Genomic DNA, 12,439 nt, shown 5'->3' on the forward strand with positions numbered 1-12,439 from the left:
CAGTGTGGAGTTTGTTTTTTGGGGGGTGAGAGCGTTTTGGCTGTTTCCTGGGAAGTGAGTGTCTAGAAGTATCTCCAGAGATTCCTCAATCGTGCTGGTCCAGGAGCCATCTGCTCTTTTAAGGTAGCCTAGGGTTGTGACCGATTTGGATAGTATTTTTCTTAGTCTGGCTGCTTCAGTTGTGTTTTCAATTTCTGAGCAGAAGGAATGCCATGAGGATCGCTTTTCTTTCCTGATGGCTTTCTTGTATTTCGCAAGGGCTCTCTTGTAGGCGGTCCACAGGGCCTCCTCATTTCCTGCCTTGGCCCTGTTAAAAAGAGTTCTGCAGTCTATTCGGAGGGGGGACAGTTCTGCTGACCACCAGGGAGGTTTTCTTTTTCTTTTGGGCTTTCTGTTGGGGCAGGCCTTTTTTAGTGCATAGTTGCAGGTTTCTGTGAAGATTGATACTAGTTCGTTTAGACTAGAGATTGTTTGGGGGTATGGAGGGGGATCCGTTGGGATTTTTTCCCTTAAAATACTTTTGTGTTTTTGCCAGTCTGTTTTCCTTGGGTTTGTGAAAATTTCTGGTTTTGAGGGATTGATTGTAAGGGTCGTTTCTGTGTACCTGTGGTCCGAGAAAATGTGCTTATCTAGCACCCTTCAGTGAGTTACTGTCTCTAATAGTGGTTTAGAGACGAGAGTTAGGTCTATTACCTCTTTTCGGTTCTTAATGATAAAGGTGGGGTCATTACCTCTATTACATATGAAGAGATTTATACTAAAAACAAGAGAGAACGCTATAGTAAAATTCCCCGACTATCTGATACCCGTTACTCAGCTAGTGAAAGTGCGAAGGAGGTCTTCAACACTGACAGTTTTTGGCCGTTTGTGGGCGTTAGAGTGGGCGTGGCAAAAAGTTTTTTGGCAAATCGATAGAAAATTACAAGACTAATACAAAAATGAAAAAATATCAAAACATTTTTCAAAAGTGTGGGCGTGGCACCTTTGGGCGGTTTGTGGGCGTTAGAGCGGGCGTGGCAAAAAGATGTTGGCAAATCGATAAAAACTTACAAGACTAATACAAAAATAACATGGCAACATGAATTGACAAACTTGCGCTGCTTCGATGTCTCTGGAGTCTGTATGCTTAATCTCAACTTTCTAGCTTTTGTAGTTCCTGAGATCTCGACGTTCATGCGGACGGACAGACGGACATGGCCAGATCGACTCGGCTATTGATCCTGATCAAGAATATATATACTTTATATGGTCGGAAACGCTTCCTTCTGCCTGTTACATATTTTTCAACGAATCTAGTATACCCTTTTACACTACGAGTAACGGGTATAATAAAGTTGAAGAGAGACTCACCGCGGTCGTTTGTGTTTGTACTTTCCCATTTTGTGTGATGGGCGTTTGCGTCGCAGCGAACATAAGAGGCCTATGTTCTGCTTTTCGCTGTCTTGCACCAGTCTTCTTACCAGCTCATCCACCGGTTCTTGCCTTTCATAGGTCATGTACGATGACAGCACTCGTAACGGAGATGGCTGACTCTCCACGGTGACTGCCGTGTTATCTGCATCGCTGTAATTATGAAGCAGAAAAATGCTAAGGTGCTTTTTGACCGAAATGCAGGCCCTTACTTTACCTTCGCTGGGAGCTGTTAGAAGCTTATATTCCTTAGTCCCTAAGCCTGAAACCTTTCCTCCCACTGTTCAAGGTTCCTGGATTAGGACTATGGTGACTCCATCTTCAGCCAGATGGAGTTGAAGAGCAGCGGAATCTGCCTTACTGTGGTGGAGGTTTATCTGCAGAAGCCTCCCGGACATCTGCTGTGGGCCTCTCCACCACGGTTGTATCGGCTCCCTTCTCGTTCGATGTGTCCAGGTCTGTCAATTGACCCATGTTCGCAAGGCTGCGGAGGATTGAGGCATCGGTCGAGTAGCCGACCTCGGTTTCCGATGCCTCGATCTCGGAGGCGATCTCCTCGATCACTCCTCCACTGCCTTCCTAATCCTCCTTGGCGGAGTCTGATTTGCAGACCTTTACGGTCACTGAGCTAAACCCGAAGTTTAGCTCCCCGTGAGCGGCCTCAATGGGAGCTAGGGACTCGTTGTTTAGAATAAGGATGGCCTGGTTTGTTGGTCCCTCCAATTCGTCGACCTTCACCACTCGCCAGTCCGAGGTGGGAAGGTGCGGGTTGCAGCGCTGCAGCATGGTAAGGATCTGGTCCGGCGCCTTGATGGATGCCGGGATCCAGATGCTTGCCCGGGGTCGGCAAGGTACGTCGGACCAGCTCAGCGCAACAAGTCCGGCGCCCTCATACACCTCCCCCAACTCTTTTAATGCGGCTTTGTATAGCTCCGCAGAACGTTCATCGTCACAGGCGATTATCTTGATGCCGCCTTTGAACCATCCCACGACTTTACAGACTGGAAATGTTTACATACTAATTTTGTTGTAGTTAAATTAATAGCATAACTTTATTAATTAATAAATTGTTGACTAGTGCCATGTGTAAGGTAAAAATTAAAGGCTAGCATACAAAGATTATGAGAAGTTGACTATAATTGTTTTCAACGGGGAGTATCAAATTTATCGCCGGACAACGATGCGCACGTCAAAAAAAAATTGTTGGCTATTTACGACTACAAACGTTGTTCTGAGGGCTCTTATCTTTGCATCGCCGCTGAAGAGTTATTTTTGTTGAAATATGCAATACATAACTACTTAACTACTTTGGTCAACCCTAGTATAAGAGCTTAATGTCATACTTATAAGTGTATATAAATAGCAGTTGAATAAAGCTTTCCTTCTTCTGTTCTACTTATTCTGCGGCGCACTTGGTTCTATCAAAATCCAATAGGTTATGGGCCCAGGACCCTTAGCAGAAAAGAAGTTAATTTGGAACCTGTCCGAGATAATTCTCATATGTTGAGAGAAGCCGATTCTTACTGTGTGTATTGATCGTTAAACTAAATAAAATAAAAGAAACGTAAAATGAGTCTTACGTATAATATAGAAAAATTTGGTGAGTCCAATTATGACTCGTGGTGTGTGCAGATGAAAAGTGTATTGGTGCATCAAGAACTGTGGTTAGTGATTTCGGAAGAAAAATTAGAAGACGCCAATTACAAACTAAAAGGTCAAAAGGCCTTAGCCGCAATTACGCTATCGGTTAAAACAAGTGAGCTTAGGTTAGGTTAGGTTACCGTGTATGTGATACCGTGTATGTTTTCCCCTTTAGCCCGCAGAGGCTCGTGTGAAGATAGCAGTTTCCCCAGCCAGAGGCGCTGGCGAATTTTTGTATCCGATGTGGATCGGTGTCGGACAGGTCGGACGTGTCTATCAGGAATCTGCTTCCCAATTGAGCAAGTCTTTTTACTTGCAGTGCTGGACATTGGCATAGTAGATGCTCTACTGTTTCTTCCATTTCTTCGTCCCTACAGCTAGGGCAGAAATCATTATACGGGGCATTTAATCTTCTGGCAGATTACGAATTGTTGTGTCATCTCGTGTAAAGATGAGCGGCAATTCAATACTGTTTTTGAGTGTCTTGAGATTGAGCCAATTGATTTGATAGCTGCTTGGCTATCACTGAAAATGTTTACGTGTGAGCTTTCCGGGCTTAGTGCTTTCAAATGTTTTAGGGCCTCCCTTATTGCTGCTACATCAGCTTGGAAGACTCTGCAATGATCGGAGAGTCAAAACGAGATGCGTAGGCCTAGTTGTTCGGAGTAAACTCCTCCTCCTAATCTGTTCTGTAGTTTTGACCCATCCGTATAGAAGCATATAGCATTCTGGGGGCAAGGTATTTGTGTTCCAATCATCCCTCTCTGGGATGATTGTGTTGAAAGGTGTTTGTATGTACTCCGTAGGAGTGCAGTAGTCTGTCCTGGAGGGGACTATTTGAATGTTTTTTAGGATATATGAGTGACCCGCTTCTTGTGAGTTCCACTGTTTGGTATCTCTAAGCCTGATTGCCGCTACTGTGGCCTGTTCCATGCCAGCTAGTTCTGGGTTTGGGAGGTTGAGTATGGCATTTAGGGCTTCGTTTGGGGTGGTGCGTAAAGCACTGCTGATGCAGAGTGCCGCAGCTCTTTGCATTTTTGCTAGAATTTTTAAGCTTGATTTCTTTTTCAGAGCCGGCCCCATACCACGACTCCGTACAGTAGTATTGGTCTGACAATGGCCGTATATATCCAGTTTACTATTTAGGGTGTCATGCCCCATTTGAGCGTCATTGCTTTCTTGCACGTGAGGAGTGCTATTGAAGCTTTTTTGTATCTGTCTGTGAGGTTCAAGTTCCAGTTTAGTTTCCTGTCAAGTATTACGCCCAGGCAAGTATTACGCCCTTGCGCTGTTACTGAAGGAAAGTCTTTGATTGTTGAGGATGGGTGGGACTAGGTATGTTATGGGACTGGTATGTTATACCAGTGCATATTCCTTTTGGGACATTGATTTTTTCTATCTTAGAGACGAGAGAGTGTAGTGCTGTCTCTGTCGATTTCCCTTTCTTGTAGGCGTGTTGCGTATCTGTGCTAAGACTAGGGTTGAGAGTTGATCTCAGATGCAGGCCGATGATTCTTTCAAGGGTCTTTAGTAGGAAGGATGACAGACTGATTGGTCTGAAATCTTTGGGGTGTGTGATGTTTTCCCAGCTTTGGGGATGAAGACTATACGGGACTCTAGCCACAATTTTGGTAGGTGTCCCAGAAGTAGGAACCGTTTAAAAATGTGAAGAACCCAGTTTATGGCTATATTTCCTGCACGCTGGATTTGTGCGGGTATGATTTTGTCTGTACCTGCAGATTTGTATGGTTTAAAGCTATGTATGGCCCAATGGAGGACCTCTATGCACAGTTCGATACTTGCCAGTGTGGCGTTTGTTTTTTGGGGGGTGAGAGCGTTTTGGCTGTTTCCTGGGAAGTGAGTGTCTAGAAGTATCTCCAGAGATTCCTCAATCGTGCTGGTCCAGGAGCCATCTGCTCTTTTAAGGTAGCCTAGGGTTGTGACCGATTTGGATAGTATTTTTCTTAGTCTGGCTGCTTCAGTTGTGTTTTCAATTTCTGAGCAGAAGGAATGCCATGAGGATCGCTTTTCTTTCCTGATGGCTTTCTTGTATTTCGCAAGGGCTCTCTTGTAGGCGGTCCACAGGGCCTCCTCATTTCCTGCCTTGGCCCTGTTAAAAAGAGTTCTGCAGTCTATTCGGAGGGGGGACAGTTCTGCTGACCACCAGGGAGGTTTTCTTTTTCTTTTGGGCTTTCTGTTGGGGCAGGCCTTTTTTAGTGCATAGTTGCAGGTTTCTGTGAAGATTGATACTAGTTCGTTTAGACTAGAGATTGTTTGGGGGTATGGAGGGGGATCCGTTGGGATTTTTTCCCTTAAAATACTTTTGTGTTTTTGCCAGTCTGTTTTCCTTGGGTTTGTGAAAATTGCTGGTTTTGAGGGATTGATTGTAAGGGTCGTTTCTATGTACCTGTGGTCCGAGAAAATGTGCTTATCTAGCACCCTTCAGTGAGTTACTGTCTCTAATAGTGGTTTAGAGACGAGAGTTAGGTCTATTACCTCTTTTCGGTTCTTAATGATAAAGGTGGGGTCATTACCTCTATTACTTATGAAGAGATTTATACTAAAAACAAGAGAGAACGCTATAGTAGAATTCCCCGACTATCTGATACCCGTTACTCAGCTAGTGAAAGTGCGAAGGAGGTCTTCAACACTGACAGTTTTTGGCCGTTTGTGGGCGTTAGAGTGGGCGTGGCAAAAAGTTTTTTGGCAAATCGATAGAAAATTACAAGACTAATACAAAAATGAAAAAATATCAAAACATTTTTCAAAAGTGTGGGCGTGGCACCTTTGGGCGGTTTGTGGGCGTTAGAGCGGGCGTGGCAAAAAGATTTTGGCAAATCGATAAAAACTTACAAGACTAATACAAAAATAACATGGCAACATGAATTGACAAACTTGCGCTGCTTCGATGTCTCTGGAGTCTGTATGCTTAATCTCAACTTTCTAGCTTTTGTAGTTCCTGAGATCTCGACGTTCATGCGGACGGACAGACGGACATGGCCAGATCGACTCGGCTATTGATCCTGATCAAGAATATATATACTTTATATGGTCGGAAACGCTTCCTTCTGCCTGTTACATATTTTTCAACGAATCTAGTATACCCTTTTACTCTACGAGTAACGGGTATAATAAAGTTGAAGAGAGACTCACCGCGGTCGTTTGTGTTTGTACTTTCCCATTTTGTGTGATGGGCGTTTGCGTCGCAGCGAACATAAGAGGCCTATGTTCTGCTTTTCGCTGTCTTGCACCAGTCTGCACCAGTCTGTCATCTGCTGTGGGCCTCTCCACCACGGTTATATCGGATCCCTTCTCGTTCGATGTGTCCAGGTCTGTCAATTGACCCATGTTCGCAAGGCTGCGGAGGATTGAGGCATCGGTCGAGTAGCCGACCTCGGTTTCCGATGCCTCGATCTCGGAGGCGATCTTCTCGATCACTCCTCCACTGCCTTCCTGATCCTCCTTGGCGGAGTCCGATTTGCAGACCTTTATGGTCACTGAGCTAAGCCCGAAGTTTAGCTCCCCGTGAGCGGCCTCAATGGGAGCTAGGGACTCGTTGTTTAGAATAAGGATGGCCTGGTTTGTTGGTCTCTCCAATTCGTCGACCTTCACCACTCGCCAGTCCGAGGTGGGAAGGTGCGGGTTGCAGCGCTGCAGCATGGTAAGGATCTGGTCCGGCGCCTTGATGGATGCCGGGATCCAGATCTTTGCCCGGGGTCGGCAAGGTACGTCGGACCAGCTCAGCGCAACAAGTCCGGCGCCCTCATACACCTCCTTCAACTCTTTTACTGCGGCTTTGTATAGCTCCGCAGAGCGTTCATCGTCACAGGCGATTATCTTGACGCCGCCTTTGAACCATCCCACGACTTTGCAGACTGGAGTGGGCCAGTTTCCTTGGCCAGAATATCAAAGCATTTTATGGCTAGGGCTGCCTCTACCCACTTCCACGTATTTCGTGGAATTCTGCCACTCGGGTCGTTTTTGTGGACCACGCCCAGGAGAATGCGGTTTTTCGCGATCTCCGCAAAAGATCGCCCAGGATGCACGCGTTGCCGCTTTGCCGAGGGGTCGGAAAGGACGTCCTGGGAGCGCTCCCTCTTAGGTAGAGGTCGCTTTTTGACCTCTGTGGGCTTGGGTGGTTTGGGGGCTTTCTTGCCGAAATTTGGCAAAACGGATTTAGCCCATTCCACCTTCTTCATCCACTCAGCCAAAGGAGCCGTTTTTGATCTATCCTGGCTGCGTAGGATTTGACCTGCAGATCGTTTCTCTGCGTCCTTTACCGGATGCCACTGGGTGCTTGCCGTCCTTTGCTGCGCCTCAAGGGGGCATCATGGCACTTGGGCCTGGATATGTTCCCATGGCGACGGCTTTGGGCGGCTTGCACTCAGTCGCCTCAGATTTGAGGCGGGGTTCACCCGAACCGGATCCTGCGGTGTTGGCCAGGCAGGTGGGCTCACTCGCCAACTTCGCTGCCTTAAAGTTTGTACGGCCAGACTTAGTCGTTTTTTGGGAGATCCTGACACCTTTTTATTTATTTTTTCTGACTCCAAGTGATTCCCACAAGTTGCGGAGAAAAGGAGGGTTCTTAGGCTTCTTAGAACAGGGGGTCGCCATGTACCCTGAGCTCTCCGTTTGAGACTGAGCTATTTTGTGACCCGGGCCCTCAGTCAGGCTGACTCTCGGCACGGGTCGAATGACACCTTAGTCCGGCCCGGGACGCCCGACTACCATTTGCCAGCATCCTCTGGCAGGGACTTAACCTGTTTCCAGCCGCCCTCGCGTGGAGAGTATAGTCGCAATTCCGGGTGTATTGACAATTACGGCGAAAGAGGAGTAAGAATGCTAATAAAGAATGAGTATTGGGAGATAACAGGCCCAGAAGCCATGGGATGCCGGTGGGTATATGCGATAATAGGGGCAAAATCGAGCGTTACAAAGCAAGACTGGAGGCGAAAGGTTGCGGCAAACCTACGGAGTAAACTACGAGGAGACATTTTCACCTGTGGTCAGATATGCCACAATTCGAATGGTCTTAGCAATAGCGGCTGAGCTGGAACTGCACGTACATCAACTAGACGTGTCAACAGCAAACCTCAATGGAGACCTCACTGAAGACATTTTTATGAAGCAGCCAGAACAATTTGAGCTTGGCAACGATCGGGTTTTGAAGCTCAAGAAATCCCTGTATGGACTCAAACAGTCTGGTCGAATGTGGAATTTGAAGCTAGACGAGATGCTACAAAGAATAGGCTTTACAGCGTGCGCAAGGGAACCGTGCTTGTATACACGGCATAAGGGCGCTATCACCAACATAATAGCCGTTAATGTTGACGACCTTATGATTGTCTATAAGAGAATTTCTTGGCATGAGCATTGAACGAGATGGGTCAACTGGCACAATTACTATAAACCAACAGCAACATATTTCGCAACTCTTGGAGCAATACGGCATGACAAGTTTTCGCACCACTTCAGTAACGTTGGAAACAGGCTTTCATCCCAAATGCGAAAGTCAATCAATTATAGGGTCACTCATGTATATAGCCATCTCAACACGTCCTGATATTTTGCACTCGGTGTGTAAGCTATCACAACGAAACACCAACCCACATTCAGAGCATTTAGCAACAGCAATGCAGATACTACCATACTTAAAAACAACCCTCGATTTGAAGCTGTGACCTGTAAGAATTCCCACTAGCAGTCTGCAGTCTTTCCTTGAAAGATGCAGAACGTAGTGACTGAGTTTTGCGTTGCGCTCTTTTCACCTGATTTTTTAAATTTTGCAGGTGGTGGAAGTTCTCCTCCATCTGTATTTGGCTCGTGTGTCGCCCCATCTTTCTAGTTCGCTTTGGAGTTTTCTAAGAAAGACAGGAACGTTTTCTGATCTTTTATTCGCCAGTCCGACGCCTTCCTTTGCAAGTTCGTCTGCCGTCTCATTACCGTCGTGCCCTGGTGGCTGGGAACCTAGTAGATCCGCACTGACGTGGTCGTGCTAGGGATATCTAGTGCCTCCCTGCTTGCCAGTACACTTTTGGCTTGGTAGCTTATACGACAGCCTTATTTCAGGGTCTGTACAGTATATGCCCGCTCCATCTCCTCCTTTCATCATGGAGCCGTCGGTGTATATATTGAGGTGTTGAGCATGGTCCTGAACTGTTTTCCAGTCGTCTGGTCACATGAATGTTGTTATTCTTACATCCGGGCACGTTCTGGTGACCGTGTAGTCAGAGAGACTGCTCATGTCTCGACCAATTGAACTATGCCCGAATCCTTGTAGAGTCATATTCCCTGATGGGGTTGACCTCAGCGCCCCTCGAATACATTGGGCTTCCATGTTAGTTTGCTGTCTAAAACCATTCCGAGGAACTTGACCTGTGCGATCGGGGTTAGCCTGGTTGAGTTAATCTGCGGGGGACCTATAGCGACCCCTTGTATCTATTGGTGAAGAGAATGAGGTCCGTCTTGTCCGCGTTGATAGTGAGTCCTACCTTCTTTGCTCCCTGAGCGTTGATTCCATAATCGAGCTGAGGGTTGATGGATGGTCTTCAGGATAGGCTGTTATCTTTGGGGCCTTCCTTTTGAATCTCTTGATAAGGGTTCTACCACCAGATTCCACAGGAGAGGCGACAGCACCCCGCCTTGCGGCGTGGCCCTGTGTGCTCCTTCCACCATGAAGGCGGTGCCCCAATCGGGGACTCCTGTGGTCACGTTGGGGATTCTCCGGATATATCCACAAACACTCCGAGAGCATTTTCTTGTTTATGCAGGGCTTTCTCAATGGTGGCTACTAATGAGTGTAGTGCCGTCTCCACCGATTTACCTTTCGTATAAGCGTGCTATTTGGACGACAGTAGTCGTCCCACATCGTTTCTGATGTATATGTCCAGTAGCTTTTCTAGCGTCTTGAGTAAGAAAGAGGTGAGACCTATCGGCTTTTAATCCTTGGGGCTCATATGGCTGCACATTCCTGCTTTTGGCAGGAAGACAAACCTAGAGGTCCTCCATTGGATAGGGATATAGCCCGTGCTAAAACAAGCTGTGAATATAGCGTGTAGCCATGAGGTGATCACTTCTTTGGTCACCTGTAGCATGGCTGGAAATATTCCATCTAGTCTCGGTGCTTTTATTCCCGCAAAGGAGTCTATAGCCCATTGGATTTATCTAGAGGATATTAGATCTGTTGGGAGATGCTCTTCTCCAGTTACGAGGTCCTGGTGCTTGTGGGCATCGGATATCTCGGTGAATCCTGGGAAGTGATCATGCATTAGTGCTGTTAGGGCCTCTTCGCTGCCCTCAGTCCACTGCCCGTCATCGCGTTTGAGCTGACCCTGTATGGTTGGCTGCTTCGATAGCAACTTCCGGATTCTAGCCGGTTCTGGGGCCGTCTCGATATTGGAGCAGAAGTTTCTCCACGAGCTTCTTTGTGCCCTGCGTATTTCCTTCTTGTAATCCCTGAGTAGCATCTTGTATTCCCCATTGAATATATAATTATTCGCGTCTTTTGGCGATTTTGAAAAATTATCGGAGGTTATTGCGTAGAAGCGAAAGATTACCGTTCCACCAGGGTGGCCTGGTCCTCTTCCTGGCTCTAGATGTCGGGCATGCTGCGCGCTGCGCATCTAATAATTCCCTGGAGAGGGTCTCTAGAGACTTTTCTATGTCTTCAGCTGATTTTACTAGGCCCGGGCCAGTCGCGAGTTGTGTCGAGATTGCCTCTTCCCCCACGTTAGCTATGCGTATGTTAGTTGGTAGTAAAAAGTTTAAGAGTGACTCACCTCTGTCGTTGATGTCGGGGCTCCGCCACACGCAGTTATGCGCGTTGGCGTCTGCACCCACGATCAGTTGTTGGTCGTTCGGACTGGCTTCCACCATGCTCCTGAGTTCCTCCGGTGGGGCCGTTCTATCATGTGCCATGTGGTAGGAAGCTACCAGAAGGCGCTTCCTCTCGCTCTCCAGCATCACAACAGTCAGGTCATCTGTGCTATAATGAGACATAAGGTTAGCATGCAGGCCCTTACGTACAAGTACGGCGGTTCTGTTTCTGCTTACTGATGGTGTATAGAACAGGTTGTAATTAGAGGACTTTAGTGCGGCGACGGCATTGGCCGAGGCAATCCATGGCTCTTGGACCAAAGCTATGTCGGCGGACCCTTGCTCCAGGGCGATGAGGAGTTCCGCCGACGCGATCTTGCTTTTATAAAGATTGAGCTGCAGCACCCTCAGTGACATGGGTACTGGGCTCATCTCCATTCGACGGGTTGAGAGTCAACGTCAGGTCACCGTCCTCCTCGTCCGCCTCGTCCAGCGAAAGTCCCTGGGCGGCGTCCACGATGGTTTCCGGACCTAGGTCCTTCTCCACCTCGCCTGCCTTCAGGGTGTGGGCATTCCTATCCCCGGGATGGCGTTTTTTGAGGTTCACGCTCCCTATGCCCCACGCCATCTTCCCGTATTCCGGATAGAGGATGTCCTTCGCCTCTTTATTTATCTGGAGGACTACACTTTGGCCCCCCTCCTTGGGTGAGGGGCTGCAGAACCTTCCAGTCCGCGGTTGGAATATCTGGATTCTGTCGCTGCAACAGCTTCAGCGCCCGGTCCCCTTGGATTGCGATGGGAAAGAGAACCTTCGCCTTAGGAATGGACGGGATTAGCTTCCTGTCCCCCACCTCCAGCTGGGCCCTCTCCCACAGCGCCTCCAATGGGCAGACCGTTTGCGTCAGCCACTTTCTCGTCGGGTCATCCATGCACCGCCAGAATATAACTATAAGTATACGATCTGGCGAGAGAATCAAACATGTCGATGCTCTCAGCCGATGTCCAAAAATGCTTATAAGAGATGATACCAATCCTTATTGCATTGAAAGATGCGCAAGCACGCGACGAGGGGAACATAGCGATAAAAGTCATAAGATGACTACTCTTTAAAAACAGTTGTGCTGTTCAAACTAGTAGTAAGCTAGTAGTAGTGCCTAATGAAATGTAAAGCAATCATAAGCAGTGCCCTGTCCATTTTCTTTCAGTAACTCAAATCATTTTGGCCACGCTCACAATCCTCCGTAAACTGACGGAAAATGTGTTGATTTATTTAATATATTTGGTTTTTTCTTCAAGGTATTCTTTCTTCAGAGGTATTCAAAAATAAGATATTAAATCTTACCTTAAATTAAACTACATATATTAAATTTACTCCTAGAGTGTTTATACTTTGAAAGTTGTAGATGCATTCTTAAATTGTTTTTACTTCGCTAATAGGTATATTTGTTTTGATATACTTACTCTATGACAAATGAGCATAACAAATATGCTTGACAAGAGGATAGAATTGGAGAGCCCGTTTAGTGGGGAGAGGTTGAGAGGTCTTTCAGGTCTACCAAGGTGAAAATGATTT

At 47.0% G+C, this 12,439-nt stretch overlaps 1 protein-coding gene and 1 pseudogene across 1 annotated transcript; both read right to left on the reverse strand.

The window, feature by feature from the left end:
* Positions 1-12: 12 nt before the first annotated feature.
* On the reverse strand, positions 13-1,884 carry LOC120320858 (annotated as a pseudogene).
* Positions 96-11,245, reverse strand: LOC120320857. Its single transcript, XM_039371784.1, has 5 exons — positions 11,104-11,245; positions 10,830-11,035; positions 1,628-2,411; positions 1,351-1,563; positions 96-128 (listed from the first exon to the last, which is right to left on the reverse strand). Exons 2-3 carry the CDS (start codon positions 11,011-11,013, stop codon positions 1,990-1,992), a joined length of 606 nt encoding a protein of 201 aa, XP_039227718.1. The 5' UTR covers positions 11,014-11,035; positions 11,104-11,245; the 3' UTR covers positions 96-128; positions 1,351-1,563; positions 1,628-1,989.
* Positions 11,246-12,439: the final 1,194 nt, after the last annotated feature.

The sequence above is a fragment of the Drosophila yakuba genome, chromosome 2L, assembly GCF_016746365.2.
Source record: "Drosophila yakuba strain Tai18E2 chromosome 2L, Prin_Dyak_Tai18E2_2.1, whole genome shotgun sequence".
NCBI lineage: Eukaryota > Metazoa > Arthropoda > Insecta > Diptera > Drosophilidae > Drosophila > Drosophila yakuba.